At 42.2% G+C, this 17,925-nt stretch overlaps 1 protein-coding gene across 1 annotated transcript in view; it reads left to right on the forward strand.

Moving 5' to 3' along the window:
- Positions 1 to 996: 996 nt before the first annotated feature.
- The window catches only part of Map3k3 (mitogen-activated protein kinase kinase kinase 3), a 70,555-nt gene continuing 53,626 nt past the window's right edge, over positions 997 to 17,925 (forward strand). Inside the window, exons 1-2 of the mRNA XM_051179086.1 lie at positions 997 to 1,379; positions 14,522 to 14,643. Coding sequence (XP_051035043.1) covers positions 1,376 to 1,379; positions 14,522 to 14,643 — 126 coding nt within the window. The 5' untranslated portion in view covers positions 997 to 1,375. The remainder of the gene's footprint in view (positions 1,380 to 14,521; positions 14,644 to 17,925) is intronic.

A 17,925-nucleotide genomic window follows, 5' to 3' on the forward strand; every position in this document is an offset into this window, starting at 1 on the left:
TTTTTTTGTCAAACGTTTATCTAGGTAGGAAATAGATAAAACTATTTCCAGGGTAGAGATTTTCTCTCTATTTTCCTGCACTTTTCTTTTTAAAATGCGTCTCGCTTTTATAATTCTAAGAGTAAAACTGTATTCCAAAAGCAACTCTAGCAGAACTCAGAATGTGGGGAGTCACATTGCAGCACTACCCTAGCCTTTGCGGATGGGGGAATCAGGCCCCATGGGTGTAGGCTCGAAGGTCTGAGACGCAAGGGAATGAAAGAAGTGGCGAGACCGCCATCCTGCCCGCAAAAGCTGCATCTAGAACCCCGGGCTGCCCAGGGGATCCTGAAGATCCAGGGGATCCCAGGGGAGCCTGAAAGCAGAGCCAAACCTTCCCCCACCCATTCCGCGGCAGGAGCCTCGCATCAGCAGGGGCGGGACACCTAAGGGCCGCGAGGTCGCGGACAACCGACAACGGGAGGGCCGAACGCTGCCGTTTTCTGAGGGTCTCTGCCTCTACAGAAAACGCCTTTACTAAACCCAGGACCAGAGCATCCGTCAAGGGGAACAGCGCCAGCCCGCGCGTTCGCCCAGGGTTCCGCGGCTGAGTAGAGGTGGGGCTGTGGGCGGAGCCTGAAGCCGGAGCTGTGATTGGAGCAGCCCACACCTTCAGCAAGAGAGGCCGAGGGCGCCAGCTAGCGATGCACCGGGGCGGGTCTCAACGCTCTCTCCGTGATTGGCTAGGAGCGAGAGGACAGGCGCAGTCTCGGTGATTGGCAGGCTCTAGCCAGCCCTCGGAAATCGCCTTGGCTTCGCCCATTGGCATCCTGTGAGAGTAGGCGGGATTGATCCGTCGTGATTAGCTGGCGGCTGAGAGTGAGGGCGTTGGGAGCGAGCGGGAGGAGGGGCGGGAGGAGCCGACTTCCTCCTGGCTATTGGCTGGTAGTGTGAGTGGGGGCGGTGCCGAGGCCCAGCGGCTGCCTGAGATTGGCGGATGCTGGCATGAGTGACGGACAGCGAGGCTAGCTGCGCGCCCAGCGGTTTGTTTTTCGGAGCATTCCTGAGGTGGAGAACAGTGGCCGGACGGAGCGACTTCTGGACTTCGGGACTGGCAGGCGGGCGGGCCGAGTGGCGCCGCCGAGGCCGGGCTGGGCCGAGCCTGGGAGCGCCGGGGATGTAGCGGGCCACCCTGCTCATGCCACAGCGCCCGGCCGCGGCCGGAGCCGGAGCCTGGGGAGGCGGCGGGGGCCCCGAGCGCAGCCAGCGCAGCCCGCGGCCCCCGTGCGGAGCCAGGCCCGCTGCCGTCCCCGCCGCCTGCTCCCCCGGCATGCAGCCCAGGCTGCGGAGGTGACACTTCTGGGCTGTAGCCGCCGCCGCCGCCGCCATCGCCACCATGGGTGAGTATCGCCACCGCCCCGGCCTGTGCCCGCGCTGCTTCGCGACGCTCCGCCCCGGGCCGAGGGAGGAGGACCCTGGGCCGCCGCCTGACAGGCATGCACAGCCCGCCGGGCCCGGGGCAGAGGACCGCGGAGCGCGGAGCGCTCGCCTGTTCGTGGCGCCGCTACCCGGGCGGCGGTTCTGGCTACTAGGACTATTCGGGGGTGCCCCGCAGGCCAAGCCCACACGACAGCTCTTTTTCTGGGCATGCGGCCGGCACATCCCGGGGAGGGGTCTGCGGGACCAAGGCCCGTGCTCGGCGGGGCCGCCCACTCCGGTCCCCAGCGAGCTGGCCCGCGAGCTTGAGGGTGGGGGAGCCGGAGCTCAGTGTGGGGCCGGGGCTGGAGCCTGGTGCAGGCCCAGCTGCTGTTGTGTCTTTTCCTTGATTTGCTTTTTTTTTTTTTTTTTTTCCTGCCTGTGTCATTTCCTTCCCTTTGCTCACACAGGCTGGCCTGTGAGTTCCCGGGGCTTTGCTCTCGAGCTCCGTGCGCTCCCCTGCGCAGGGGGGAGGGTATGCGGGACTGCGAAGCGATTCGGCGCGGATCCCTGTTAGCAAAAGCGAGCTTGGGAAATTGCGATGTGTGAGCCTCGCAGATTACTGGAAGTTGAGGATGATGGGTGCTGTGGGTTATAGCTCAAACCCTACTTTTGGAAAAATCCCGCTGCTGTTATTTTTATCCTGCTCTATCCCTGCAACTATGTAACTTTTGAGAGAGGCATTTGCTACACAAAAGAATCACTATGAAATCATTTCCTTTTTGTCAGTATTTGCAGTTCAACTGTGAAGATGTAATCTAAGAAAATCTCTTAATGTCTTCCACACAATATTTGAACTGAATTATATTCGCATACTTTTGGTACTTTACTAAAAGTCTTGGACTTAGCTAATGAGCATGTGACATTTTAAATAAACTTTGCTTCTCCAGTTGGGGCAGGTATTGTGATGCTCTTGTTCCTAGTCTCAGTCAGGTTTTGCAAAATACTTAGTATTGTCCTAAGTAAGAAAGGGGTAAAATTTAGTGAAAGTCTCCTTTGCAGTAATATTCATTGCTTCTATGAAGCGATCCATATGAAAATGGAATGTTAATGTTTGCTTTGCCCTGTTGCAATGTCAAGTCATTTTTGTAGGAGGTTAAGTGGTGCAGTGGCACATTTCGCCAGATACTCATTTTGTGGTCGATCTCTTTACTCTGATTTTGAATGAATTGCTGTTTTGGTTTTGTTGTTTTTTCCAGCGTGGCCCCTCATACAGTATGTTAAGGGTTTGTTAATTTGCTGGATTTTCTGTTCCCTTTCCATGTTACATAGTTCAGGATTCTCATCTGAGAATTAAACACAAAAGGAACTCAGTAAGGTTTCACAAATAGATAAATACTTATAATACATATATTCCAATAAATATTTATGGAACACTTATTATAAATGGGGCAGAGGACTCTTTTTGTCTTTATGGGCTTCAAACATTTATCTTCTGCTACAGGATCTAAGCTAAATTTTTGAATTAGGGATTTATATTGTGGTAGTCTTAGGTTTTCCTTCTTACCCTGTGGGTGAGCCTTAAGCTCCAAAGATGAGTGAGAGATCCCTGAGGGCCACAGCCCTCACCTGTGGCACTTTGTTTGCAAAACCAGTGTGAGTGTCCAGATAATGAGGGCCACATCTCATCTGACATGAAAATAGATGAGAGCCTGTTTTCACATTTGAAAATGTTTTCAACGGTGTTAAAATATATGGGGGAGGGGGAGGAAACTGTGGGTGAAATCCCAAAGAAAAGAGAATAGGGTATTTGGCGTCTTCTCATTTGATCCCATGCCACTTTTAATCTTTTTTTCTTTCTTTCTTTTCCCAGTGCCAGGCACCAAACCCTTGCCTTATTTGTGAATGATAGGCAAACACTATCATTGAGCTATGTCCATGCTCTCTCTCCAAATTGTTTTCTTTCTCTCTCTCTCTCTCTCTCTCTCTCTTTTTCCTTAGACATGGTCTCCCCATGTAGCCCTAGCTACCTTGCAACATGCTGTGTAGACCAGGCTGTTTTTTGAACTTGTAGTAACCCTTCTGCCTCTGCTTCCCCAGAACATAGTATACAAACAAACTCAAGTGCTTAACAAAAGAGATTTCTTAGTATTTCATAACATTTAAACTCCAGATCACTGACTAAAGAACTAAAACTAATTTGCATCTCTGCCCTGCAGGTACTTTGATTTATAGTCATATTTTCCTGAGCAGTTCTATGCTCCAGACTCAAGCCTGTTTGACAACTTGACTTATTAATGACAACAGGTCAGATTTTATATTGTCTGTTAGCCCCAGCATACATCTAGTGGAAACTAGAAACTACACTTAACGTTGTAAATAATAGGAAATATTTTTCTGTTTTTTTTTTTTTTTTTTTTTTTTTTTTTGCTTTGATACTATGTGATTACTGAAATTGGAATGGACTTTTTTTTTCTTGGACATACTAGAATTTCTTTCAATAATTATATTAACACTTAGTAATTCCTGTGACTTACTTGCTAGTGTTTTGTTGTTGTTGTTTTTTTTTTGTTTGTTTGTTTTTTTTTTTTTTTGCTCTTTTTCTAAATGTAATCTGAAGCTTAGGGAAACATTAACATGGGATTTGGAAATATTACAAGAATCTGGGGAACTAAATACAGGATTAAAGATGGCTGGTTCTGGGCTAACAACTTGGTTTAGAGTTGTAATAATTATAACTTAAAGAACTACTATGTCTGTGTTTCTAGGGTTCCAAGGTTTGGAAATGCCAAAAACAGTCTCATTTGGCTAGAATCTAACCACCTATGTAGATTTTGTTTTTGTTCTTTTTTTTAAAGATTTATTCTTATTTAAGTGTATGTGCTTGTGTGACTGTCAAAAGAAAGTATTAGATCCAATGAAACTGGGGTTTCAGGAGGTTGTGAGCAGCCTGATGAGAAAGCTGAGCTCAGGTGCCCTATAAGAGCAAGCAGCAAGAGCTCTTAACCACTGAATAATCTCTCGAGTCCCTTAGGAGCTGAGGCCAGCCCTACAAGACTCATGAGTAGAATTTTGATATATTTTTTAAATTAATTTTTTAATGTGTAATTTGTTTTGCCTACACACACACACCTGTGTATCACCTGTGTGCCTGGTGGCCACAGAGGCAGGAAGGGGCTGCCTCTGGAACTGGAGTAACAGTTGTGAGCTGCCATGTGGGTGCATGGAATTGTGCCTCGGCCCTCTAGAAAAACAGCTAGGGCTCTTAACCACTGAGCCATCTCTCCCCCCAGATTTTTGATATTTTTAAAATGACTGTAGGGGCAGGAAAAATAGCTTAGTAAGTAAGAGTGCTTGCCCTGCTAGCATAAAGACCTGAGTATGAATCCTTAGTGTCCATGAAAGAATGGCTTTAATCAGTAAGCCCAACAGGTGGATCTTGAGTTTCCTGCCTGGCTGGCCAGCCTAGCACAAATGGCGCACTTCACTTCCAGTTCAGCAAGAGACCCCATTTTAAGACACAAAGGTGGAGACCCCTGAAGTTTTGCTCTGCTTCCCACATACACATGCACAGGTGCACCTTCCACCACTCACATGCGTATGCACAAACATACACACAAAATTAAAGGTAAATGAATAAAGAAAAATAAAAATGATAGCTGGTGCTAGGTCTAATGGTACATGTCCGCATTTCAGCACTTGGGAGGCAAAGGTGGGAGGATCGGGAGTTTAAGACCATCCTTGCTGCATAGCAAATTTGAAGCCTGCTTGGGCTGCTTGAGACTGACTCAAAACCAAAACAAAATAAAATACAATTGGTTTTAGATTTTTTTTTTTTTCTTCCAAGACATGGTTTCTCTGTGTAGCCTTGTCTGTGGTTTTGAATTTTGAAAAAAGATTTTAGGCATATGTAAAAAGTAAATTTGCATTCAATTAAACATTACTTAGAAAAATACAGAATGCAAGTCTTCCTGGTTTTTGTTTTTTTAATAAGTTGTCCACTTAGTCTTTGCCCATTTGACAAGTACATCCCATGTTCAAATATAGTATTAAGCCCTGGACCTGCATTATTCTGTTCCAAGAGATTACAGGGAAGTAAAGTGAAGCAGAAATACGGAAACAAATTCAGATTGAATATTCTTTATCTAAAGTGCTTAGGATCAGGGGTAAGGATTTAGCTTAGTGGTAGAGTGCCCTACCTAGCGGGTATGAGACCCTGAAGATTTTTTTCATATGCCAAAGTACTGAATATCAGAAATGTTTCAGATTTTGTAATTACATTTTTTTATTAGATTGAGTTGTTTTATTTGTGTTTTTTCTGCATGTGTACCACATGCATTATTGGTGCTTTCAGGGGTCAAAAGAGGGTATCAGATCCTGTGGTGACATATTGTTTATGATCTAATAAAGCTTTCCTGAAGATCATAATGCAGAGCTAGCTACAGCCATAGAGGCCAGGTAGTGGTGGTATACATCTTTAATCCTAGCAACCACACTAGTTAGCCACAGAGGCTGGGCAGTGGTGACGCCTTTAATCCCAGCACTAGAGACATATATAAGACAGGAGCTCAGGGTCTCATTCAGGTATTCAGTATTCAGTCTCAGTGAGTCTGAGGAGCAGCTCAGTGGAGATGCAGTCTGAGACCAGGATTGTCCTTTCAGTCTGAGGTAGAGGTAAGAGCTAGTGGCTGGCTAGTGTTTTTCTTGTCTTCAGTTTTAACCCCAGTATCAGTCTGTGGGTTTTTATTATTCGTACTACAAAATCCCCTGGAACTAGAGTTACAGATGGTTTTAGCAAACCTGTGGGTACTGGCAATTGAACCCAGGTCCTCTGTGACAGTAACAAGTGCTCCTAACTACTTAGCAATCTTACTAGCAAATCCCCCCCACACACACACACACACAACTTTGATAAGGGAATACTTCCCTAGACCTTACTGGTTGAATATCCTTCAGGTTAAGTATGCTCAACCAGTAAGTGATTGTAGGTATTCTGCCAAAAGTGTTAACAAAAGACCAGTTCTGAGCCGGGCGGTAGTGGCATGAGCCTTTAATCCTAGCACTTGGGAGGCAAAGGCAGGAGGATCTCTGTGAGTTCCAGGCCAGCTTGGTTTACAAAGCTACACAGATCTGTCTCAAAAATAGAGAGAGAGCATAATTCTGTAATTTAAGGGTTATGACACATACATACTCATATACTCACACACACGATGTAATATAGTATGTAGTCCTTTAAGTTAGTTTCATCAAATATTAAAATATAATGAAGAGGGGCTGACAGTTAGCTTAGTTCAGTAAGGTACAAGCTGGAAGACCTGAGTTCAAATCCCTAGAGCCTATGTGAAAAGCCAGATGTGGTGGCTTGTTCCTGGGAAGGCCTACAGGAAGATTCCTGGGTCATGTTGGCCAGCCAGCTTAGCCAAATAGATAAGTTCCACTTTCAATGAGTTCTAGTCCCCAAAATATAGTGGGGAGCTGTATAGGAAGATGTCTGTATAGGAAGATACCTCCACAGGCATATGCACAGGGCCTGTGAATGAATGGTGTAAATGGTGATTCTGTTGATTTTTTTTTTTTTTTTTTTTAAACAAGGAAGCAGTGCTTTACTTTGTAATTTGTATTTAAAATTTGAGCCATTAGTTAACTTTGGTATAGTGTTACATATCCTAGTAACAGAACAATAAGTGTCAGTATTTCTTTAGCAAAACATCAATACTATTTTATTTATTTATGTATTTATTATTTACTTGGTTTTTTTTTTTTTGGAAAGTTTTCTCTGTAGACCAGGCTGGCCTTAAACTCAGAGAACCGCCTGCCTCTGCCTCCCAAGTGCTGGGATTAAAGTGGTGCATCACCACTGCTTGACTCAATACTATTCTTTTTAAAAATTACATTTTCTTTAAAATTTTGAGGAGGGGTTGAGACAGGGTCTTAAGCTGTAGCTCTGGCTGGCCTGGAACTCACTATGTAGACCAACCTAGCCTGGAATTCACAGAGATCCACTTGCCTCCTAGTTGGTGGGATTGTAGATTTAAGTCATCACTCTTGGCTTCATCAATTTTGTTTGTTTTTTGAAACTAGGTCTCATGTGGCTCAAACTAAACTTGCTCATAAACTTTTTTGAGTCCTGGGAGCAACAGGTGTGTGTCACTACACACACACACACACACACACACACACACAGAGAGAGAGAGAGAGTGAGAGAGAGGGAGAGAGAGAGAGAGAGAGAGAGAGAGAGAGAGAGAGAGAGAGAGAGAGAGAGAGATGCACATGTGGAAGTCAAAGAACAAGTTTTGGAAGTCAGGGCTCTCTTTTCACTGGATCTAAGCATCAGGCTTGCATGGCAAGAGCTTTACAGGCTGAGCCATCTCACCAGTCTTCACCCATGTTTTTGTATGTGTGTATGTGTATGAATTGAGGATTGGGTCTCTGCACATACTTACTGTAAAGTGGTTTTTTGCTTGGATATGGTCAGGGTAGAGGCAGTGGAAGTACATGGAATATGTCATGGAAGAGAAAGTAAAATCTGACTCAGAGACTCTGAAGCACAGACTGTCTTGAGTTGAGCAGTATGATCAGATGACCTGGCAGAGCTAAGACAGAGCCTTGGCAAGATGAAGAAATAACATCATTAGTTAAGTGAAAACAAAGATTAAAATATTACTTTAAACTGGGTGTGGTGGGACACTCCTTTAATCCCTGTGCTTGGGAGAAAGGCAGGCAGATCTCTGAGTTTGAGGCCAGCCTGATCTATATATGAGTTCCAGGACAGCCAAGGCTACATAGAGAAACCTTGTCTCAAAAAACCACCACCAACAAAATGCTACTTGTGGATTTGTAAATGTGGAGAAGAGAGTGTGTGGCATAGTAAATAGATACCTTGTAGGATGATAATGTTTTTTTTACAAGACATGGTATTTCCTGTAATTTTTCTGGGTTAACCAAGAGAACTCATAAAAGGGAAGTATCTTAAAGACCTTTCAGATAAAAGTTCAGTGTGGAAAAGTAACTTCCTGCTGGAGCTAGAAAGAAGGGTATATTGCCCACACCATAAGTCACAAGAGGAAAAAAAGCACAAGCTACTGAGAATTACAAGTACCTGCTTGCTTGTGATTTCTTAGAGCCTCCCTTCTCTTCCCCTCCCATCCCCTCCCCTCCCTTCCCCCTTTCTCTTCTCCCCTTCCTCTTCCTTCTGTGTGCATCAGGTACATGCTTACTTGTGCCACAGTGTATGTGTAGAGGTCAGAGAATAAATTCTTTGCTACCACTATATGGGTTCCAGGAATCAAACTCAGTTTGTAAAGCTTGAAGGCAAAACACCTTTTCCTGCCAAGCCATATTGCCAGCCTGTGCTTCCATTTTAAAGCTTGAACTCTGACCCTTGTTTCGTAGATTCCTTGTTTTCTGTGAACATACATCATACCCTTCTTAGACTCCTTCCTTTTAACATGTACTTACTTACTTATCTTGGGTATGTGTTTTTATGGATGGCAGGGCACATGTGCCTTGGTGCATGTATGTAGAGGTTTAGAGGACAGCTTCTGGCAGTTGGCTCTCACCTTCCTCTGTGTGGGTCCCAGAGATCCAGCTCAAGTTGTCAGGTTGGCAACAAGAGCCTTCACCCAGTGAACCATCTCCATACCTCGTGTTCGTTTGACACAGATTCTCATTTACTCTTAGCTGGCCTAGAACTCACCATATAGCTGAGGATAATCTTGAACTCCTGCTTTTTTTTCTATCTCTTAAATGGTAGGATTATAGGCATGCCACAACAAAGGACCCTAATTATTCTCTACTATTTTCTTCAATGTTTCTTTCTGGTAGCCTATTGATCAAAGTCTGATTCTGTTTTCTCTGCCTTTATCCCTGATTTGATCATTCTTTATTTTTTTTCTTCTTCAGCTCACTTTGTGAACTTTCTGGCATAGCTGAAATAGCTTGCTATTCTGAAAGAATGTAATCTGTTAATGATTATATAAAATCATCTACATACAGATTCTTCTACTTACATTTAAAAAATATTTTCGTACATTTGTATTTATGTGTATTGGTCTGTATATTAGCCATATCAGCTTCTTTTGTTTATTTGTTTGAGTTCAGGTCTTGCTATAAAAGCCAACCTGGCCTTGAACTTGCTCTGATCCTCCTGTTTCAGTTTAACTAGGGCTGAATTTGGCGGCATGTGCCATCCTACCTGGTTTAGCCTTTTGTTGTGTATATGTATGTGTTATTTTTATTTATTTACTTTGAGACAGAGTCTCACTATATATCCCAGGCTGGCCTCATACTCGGGGTACTATGTTTTGAATGCTGGAATTAAGGTGTGTGTGTGTGTGTGTGTGTGTGTCTCAACATGCCTGTTTCCTCAATCTACTTTGACATTGTATTTATATGTTTGTTTTTTTTTTTTAAAGTCTATGTATTTGTTTGTTTTTGAGGGTCTCACTTATGTAGTCATGATTGGCCTGGAATTGTTTATGGAGACCAGACTGGCCTCACAAACTCAAAAAGTCTACCTTCCCCTTCCTTCCATTGCTGGGGTTAAAGGCTACCACTCTCAGTTGTTTATGCTTTTACCCCAAGAGTATGGACACCCTGGAGTGGCTTTTAAAATTTCTCTCTCTCTCTCTCTCTCTCTCTCTCTCTCTCTCTCTCTCTCTCTCTCTCTCTCTCTCTCTCTTTCTTGAGATGAGGGTTTCACTGTGTAGTTTTAGCTGCCCTGGTGCTTGCTATATAGATCTGGCTAGCCTCAAACTCTCAGAGATTTGCCTGCCTGTGCCACCCAAGAGCTGGAATTACAGTCGGTTAAAGTTGGGCTTCACTACTCCTGGCTGCTTTTAAAATGTTCTGAAGTGAGAGGTGACTCAGATGTTTAAGAGCACTGGCTGCTCTTGCAAAGGACCGTCCCAGCACCCATATGTCAGCTCAGAACCATCTGTAACTCCAGTTCCAGGGGATCCACTGCCTCCTTTTTGCCTGTGGGCACCAGACATGCATACATGTGGTGCATATACAGACGTTTAGGCAAGACACTCACACACACACACACACACACACACACACACACACATATATATATATATGCCTTTAAAAAAAGCATCCTAATGTATAATGCATGATAGATATTGAGCTAATGGTTATTGTTAATGATTAATAAAATCCAGGAATAAATTAAATCCTAGGGTAGATTAAGTAGCCCTTCCAGTCTTTTTCCACTGACCTTTTCATATTGATGACAATAACAGCCAGCATTTTTAAAGCATTACTAAGTACCAAGAGAAATTGTAAGTTTTTTTCTTTCTTTGTGTCTTTCTCTTAACAATTTTGTAAATAAAACGATGCTTTACAACTTTCATTTTGTAAATGAGGCATTGAGATTTAGGGAAAACACATGATCCATTTAAGGATTCCTTAAACTCAGATGTTTCTGACTCAACGTTCATATTCTTGACTGCTGCCTTCTAAGAAAGGTCTTGTTTTAAGAGTTGTTTTTATGGAAATCCAAATAATTGAGTTAAAATCTCAGTCCAGGATGCAATGCCTAAGTGAGCCACTCGGTTCACTTCTTGTCTTCATCTATGTGTGTAGTTGGAAACATCAGTTGAAACACTTCACTGCTTCTAGTTTTATGTTTGACCTCATAAAACTCAGTTTATAATCCTACCTCACCTAGGTCAGCTGTCCTAGATTTCAGGCGATAATGCCAAACCATTCTCCTAGTATGTTGTTAGTACTAGGAACACCAAATAACACTGAGAATTGGTTAGCTTCCTGGAGAAAAAATTGTCAACTTGATAAACTAGCCCTTACAACAGCAAATTTTAATATTCCTTTCCCCTGTCTCTTAGAGATTGAAAGTCGGGCCTTATACATATTGGCCAAGTATTGAAATACTTTCTACCACTGAATACTAACACCTTACTCTAACATTCTTAATTCTACACATGGTAACATTGATACTAAAAGCTTCATACATACTAGATATGGGATGTAGAGACAAGTGGATCCCTCTGTTCCAGGACAGTTAGGGATATTCAGGACTATACTGTCTCCAAACTGAACCAAAACCAAAACATCCCCCACATACATATACAAACAGCAAAATAAACAACCCTGCCTTCTCAAACCTCCATACATTTATTAAGCCCTTAATACTTTTACTGGATGTTTCTTAGATAATGTTTATCTAGTGTTAATCTTACCTATGTCTATCACATTTAAGACAGTGATACTTACTGTCTTAAGGTACTATGCTTTAGGGTGTTTGTGTGTTGCTAGGGATGGGATCCAGGGCCTTGCACATCTATACTCTCAGCTTCTGTTATTGTTTGTTAATCAATTTTCCTTACTTGTATTGGTATTTTGTTGCATGTATGTCTGTGCACCACTTTCTTGCCTTGCTCCTAGAGGAGGCCAGATGAGGGTATTGGTTCTGTAGAGCATCTGTCTACAGATGCTGGAGGACGGCTAGTGTTCTAAACCACTGAGCCAACTCTCTAGCCCTTAAAAACACTTTTTTTTCCTTTTAGAAAAAGATGACCTAGAATTACATAGACCAGGCTGGCCTTGAAGTCATAGAGCTCCATCTGCCTCTGCTCCTGAGTGCTGGGATTAAAGCTGTATGACACCATGCTTTGCTTGCTATTTGTTTTTAAATTTCGGTTGTTAGATTAAAAACAATTAAACAAGCAAATTTTCTTCAGCTGCTGTAAGTTATATTTCTACATCAAGTTCTCTTTCTTTAAAAAGCCAATAGAGAAATTGGTAAAAAAAAAAAAATAATAATAAAATTGTTGATTTTATGTTTGTCTTTCTCAAGAACCCATTTCCTTATCAGTTGTCTCCGCTACTGAATCATTTTATTGAAGGTTTCTAATCTTTTAGCATTAGAACTATATGTATAATACGTCTTCCTTTCTTCTGTTTTGAGACAGGGTCTTGCTGTGTTGTTCAGGTTGGCCTCCCAAGTTAAGAACTTCTGCTTCAGTCTCTTCAGTTCTTGGGTTAAATGGCATGAGCCACTGTACTGACCTAATAATTTTTGTATATATTTAAAAGTGGAATTATATAGGAAACTACTCTTACTTTTTTCTTGCAAGTTTTAAATTTAATTTTACTTTTCTGGACAGTCAAAAACATCTTTATGGGTATCTTTGTCTTTCCTATATCTCTTTAGAGGGTCTAGGAAGGGGGGAGAGGCAAGTAGTGTTGAAGAAGAGACCAGTTTCATGCTGTTCTTTACTTCCCATGGAGTATTAATATTTCTAAGGGACAAGAATAAAGGGCAGAAGATGGGCACTCTCTTTGGGTGGAGTCTTTTTTAACTTGCTTTTTTTAAAGGTGTGCCCTAAGTTCCCAAGTGAGTCACTTGGTTAGTGTGACAGCTCATCTACATGTTCTCTTCCAGATCAACAGATGTATTTACTTTCAGTTTTTAAATGCTATTTGAATGGGTAAAGATGTCTAGGAGAATTTCATAAAGCTTGAGATCAGGCTGGTTTGTATTCTGGATTTTGGAAGTTTGTCTTCAGAGAGTGAGAACTCTAGAATTAAGAGAAAGGGATTACACAGAAACTGCTGGCCTGAACAAGGGGGGAACTCATGGATCCCAGTCTGATAGCTGGGAAACCAGCATAGGACTGACCCAGACCCCCTGAATGTGGGTGTTAGGAGGACTGGGCAGTCTATGGGGCCTCTGGTAGTGGGTCAGTATTTATCCCTAGTATAGGAATGGGCTTTGGGAGCCCATTCCACATAGAGGGATACTCTTTTAGCCTAGACACATTGGGGAGGGCCTGGGCCGTGCTCCAAATGATGTGACAGACTTTGAAGATCCCCCATGGAAGGTCTCACCCTCCCTGGGGAGCAGAAAGGGGATAGGATGGGGATTGGGGGGGCAGGAGAGAACGGGAGGGTGAGGGAACTGGGATTGACATGTAAAACAAGCTTGTTTCAAGTTTAAATTTAAAAAATTATAGAGAGAGAGGGGGGGGCGGTTAGAAGTAAAGCCAGCAAGGTAGAGACAATGCATTGCTCTGACTAGTTAAGGAAGAAAAACAGGAGAACTACTCTTTGATTTTTGTATCAGAAGCTGACTAGCCTGTATATTTTTTTAGTTAGAAGCAGTGTTTAAAGGTTATACATGTAAAACAACTGTGTTCAAAGCAGCTAGCTACCTGAGGTCCTTTAAGATGTCATCTGTTACACATAGTGCTTTAATAGTAAGTCTGGGTCGGGTGGGGGGGCTGGAAAGATGGCTCAGTGGTTAAGAACACTGCTTGCCCTTCCAAAGGTCCTGAGTTCAATTCCTAGCAACTACATGGTAGCTCACAACCATCTGTAGCAAGAGCTAGTGTTCTCTTCTGGCCTACAGACATACATGCAGGCATAACACTGTGTACATAATAAATAAATAAACCTTAAAGAAAAAAAAAGTAACTCTGGCTAGGTGTAGTTGCCAATCCTGTAAAAATCCCACTTAAGCTGCTAAGACAGGAGGATGTCTGTCATATTCTAGGCCAGCCTGAACTACATACACAGTGAGTCCCCCTGCCTTAAAAAAAGAGAAAAGGAGAAAGAAAGAAAAGAAAGAAGGAAGGATGATAGATAAATTGATTGATCTAGGACTAACCCTGCCCCTGAATTAGCTTGCTGAATTTATATTTTCATTCAGTAACCAACTATATTGTGCTGTGCAGTTCCTCACTCCAATTTTTCAAGTTTTTCATGGTTGAATTCCTCTGGCATTGAACAAACTACTCCCTTAGTCCCAACCAGTGCATTGCCAGAAATCTGGAAGACTGTTAAGAAAACATTAAAATTCATATTGCTATAGCCTGACCTTAGTTATCTTTTTCTTAATCACCGTGTGACTGTAGTTACAGGGTCTGTCTTTTGTTGTTGTTGTTGCTTTGAAATGGTCTTGCTATATTTCCCTGGCTAACTTCATACTTGTAGTTACCCTTCTACCTCTGCCTCTCAAGTTTGGGGATTATAGGCATGTGCCACCACATCTGGCTCAGATGTGTCATTTTACTCCCTGGAATATTAGAAATGCATTTGGTGGAAACAGTGCTTTATTGGCCTTTATTGAAGTATCTCAGCGCACACATCTCTTTCAATGCAGATGAACAGGAGGCATTAGACTCGATCATGAAGGACCTGGTGGCCCTCCAGATGAGCAGACGTCCCCGGGTGTCTGGATATGAGACCATGAAGAACAAGGACTCGGGTCACCCAAATAGGCAGGTAGGTATGCGTGGCTCTGATAGAGCTTAACCAAACTTATTGGGAAGGGGTTTTCAAATGAGAAGCTGTAGCACGAGTTCTAGTAGGTCTCCATAATAAAAACTCAGAGTTAGCAGTTGGGGGTGAAAGCTGAAGGATCAGAGAAGAAAGCAGCCAGCTACTAGAGAGTTCTTACCTCTACCAATGCTTACCTCTACCAGTGCTCAGACCAAAGGGGTAAGCCTGTCCTCAGCACTGAGCTCTTGTTTTCCTGAATTATATTCTTCTCTCCGCCAAGCCACATCACTCTTGTCTCCATCTCCCTAAATCTGGGATTAAAGGTGTGTCCCACCAAGTGCTGAGATCACCTTTGTGTGAGCTGTTTCTCTTTTAGACTGGATCAATTTTGTGTAGCCCAGAGTGGCCTTGAACTAACAGAGATCCATCTGCCTCTGTCTCCCAAGTGCTGGGATTAAAGGTGTGTGCCACCACTGTCTGGCCTCTATGGCTAACTCTGATCTTCAGGTAAACTTTATTTGTTAGATCTTAAACAGAATAGCACCACAAGAAGCTAATACTCTTATACTAGGCTTGAATACTGTTGGTCCCTTTCACACTGGTGTTAAATAGTGAATGATATGTAGCAGCCAGGTATGAGTCTTCTTGGCATAGCATTTCATCTGTGGAGAATTAAGAATAATTCTCTCTTTACCAAAGTAGTCTATATTCATGTAATTCTTTTGCTTTTTTGATTATTTGGCAGATTAGAGTCTTGATCTGTAACTTGTAATATCTTCAGCTACCGTACAGTATATATTCAAGAAAAAATAATTTTTTATATTATCTTATATAAAATATAATTAGAAGGGTAATTCAACTATTAAAGTATATAACATTTTAAGAGCAATGCTGAATGATTTTATTATTGTTGCTTCTGATTATTGGCTTGGATATTTTAGAGTCTCTTTTTATTGAGAGTCATGTGCTGCTTTAGAAAAACATTTCCTATTTTTGTTAACATTTAAATTTATGTGATGTTGAAATCTCTCATGTCTGGTATCATTTATCATCCTGTTTCCTGGTTAAGTTGGCCTTCAGAGAAGAGTGTATGGATGGGGTCCCACATAGTCTAGAGGGTGTCTAGTGCTCTTTTTGATGGCTCTGGTTGGTACTCAAGTATGTATGCTTGATGAAAATCTGTCCAAGACATGCTGGGTCATCTTATTAGCTAACCTCTTCTCATTTAATCTTGTCTATCAATTGTTGAGAGTTACAAAAAAAGTTTAAGTCTTTCGAACTTTTTTCTGTCTGTGGGCTGCTAGATATACCCTCCCAGTGTATTTCCTGCCTTTAGGAATTCTAGGTTCCCTGGGGATTAGCGTAATGTTTTTGCTCCACGTTATAACAGATTAGTTTAGAAAGCTGTCTCTGTTGTCGTGGTTATCTTACAGAACAGGTTAGGACTCATTCTTACTGGTTTTGTACATTAATCTACCTAATTGTGTGGCTTCCCCTTTGCTGTAATTTTCTTGTGTTCAAAGCCGTGTTGGGAAGGAACATTTTTACCAGAAGTGAGTCCCCTCCCCCGCAGCTTGAGTCTAATGACTTCACTTTCCTTCCTGTCTTCCCATGTGGAGTGTGCTTGCTAACACTGCTGCAGTTAGCTGATCTTTTTCTAACTGGACTGTTGGCATGGGTAGCAATTAGTGGGTGAAAAGAAAGCCCTAAGGGATCGCTCCAGGAAAAGGGGCAGAGATAGTCCTGGATAGTTTCTTAGGAATGCTGCTTAGAACTTCAAAGCTGTTACCAAAGAGTCTTGCTTTAAAAAGCAAAAACAAAAACAAACTCTGCCGGCTGCTGTAGAGTGAGTCAGTGGTTATGAAGGTTATGGAATGGATTATTTATTAGAAAGTAGTAGTAACAAGAGCTATTGGCTCTTTGGCTCCACATCGTTTTTCTGTTGCATAGAGGATACAAGTTACTAACCTCAGTTTTTTTATTTTTTTAAAAAAAAGCACAACAGCTGCAGTTCAGCCCTTCTGAACAGTCCCATATGAACAGCAAGTTCATGTGCAGGGGCCTTTTTCTCATGTGAGAAGAAGAAAGTTTTGGTGAGGGCCCAAATTACCTGTGAATGCCAAAAATGTACTTTTAAACTTGCCACTTGTTTCCTGGACAAAGTATGTTAGTGGATTGTAGAGGTCATTGGTTAGTGTGCCCCAATTTCTGTCTTGTAGGACCATTTCCCACAGTGGTATTACTCAGCAGTAGCCTCTGTCAGTTCTGTCCAGTAAAGTTTCTGTGTGGACGGAGTGTTCCATATCTTTGATGTTCAGTGTGGGAGTCACTGACCACATGCAGCTGTTGAGCAAATGGATTTTCTACTTTCTTTAGTTTTAGTTAAATAGCCATATGTGGCTTGTAGCTATTGTATTGGACAAAACTACTTTATAAACAATATAGGGGCCTTTTTTCTTGGTAGGAAGACAAGAAGATATTACATGCTTAGAAATGTACAGATTCATTGGTGAATTCATTCCTTCTCTCTAGGTCATTAGTTTCTATATTCTGTGATGAGCTTATCAATTTGAATCATCTTTAAAGGAAATGTGAAGCTGAAGAACATGGCTTTTTACAGTTTTAAGCTCAAGCTGGGCAGTGGTGATGCATGCCTTTAATCCCAGCATTTGGGAGGCAGAGGTGGATCTCTGTGAGTTAGAGGCAGCCTGGTCCACAGGGCAAGTTCTGTGAGAGTCAGGGCTATACAGAGAAACCCTATCTTGAACCCCTCCCCCAAAAGGGAGGGTCAGAGATAGCTCAGCTGGTAGAGTGCATGAGGCCCTGGGTTCAGTTCCCAACAGAGAGAGAGAGAGAGAGAGAGAGAGAGAGAGAGAGAGAGAGAGAGAGAGGGAGAGAAGGAAGGAGAGAGTGAGGCTCAAGGTTTTATGCTAATAGATAAAATGGCAATAAAAATACCAAGATACCTTTTTCCTTTTAATGAAGTCAATCAAGGTTTCTTGTGAGAAATGTAGAAATTTTTGGAAAGTATTTAGCAAAATCTTGAAGACAAAAAGAATGCATTTCTAAGAAATTGGATGAGATACGAGTATAGGAAACACATGGGAAGATGTGTTTATAGGTTAATGTCATAAAAAGAATCTGACATGTGAATAGTCTGTTAATCTGTTAACATAGATCCTTATGGTTTATAGAGTGATTAATCATTTATTATTATTCTTTTTGTAACAAAAAATTAGGTTTGAAAAAGTATAGTGTTTTGGATTTTTTAAAATTTTATATATA

The sequence above is a fragment of the Phodopus roborovskii genome, unplaced genomic scaffold, assembly GCF_943737965.1.
Source record: "Phodopus roborovskii unplaced genomic scaffold, PHOROB, whole genome shotgun sequence".
Classification (NCBI taxonomy): Eukaryota; Metazoa; Chordata; class Mammalia; order Rodentia; family Cricetidae; genus Phodopus; species Phodopus roborovskii.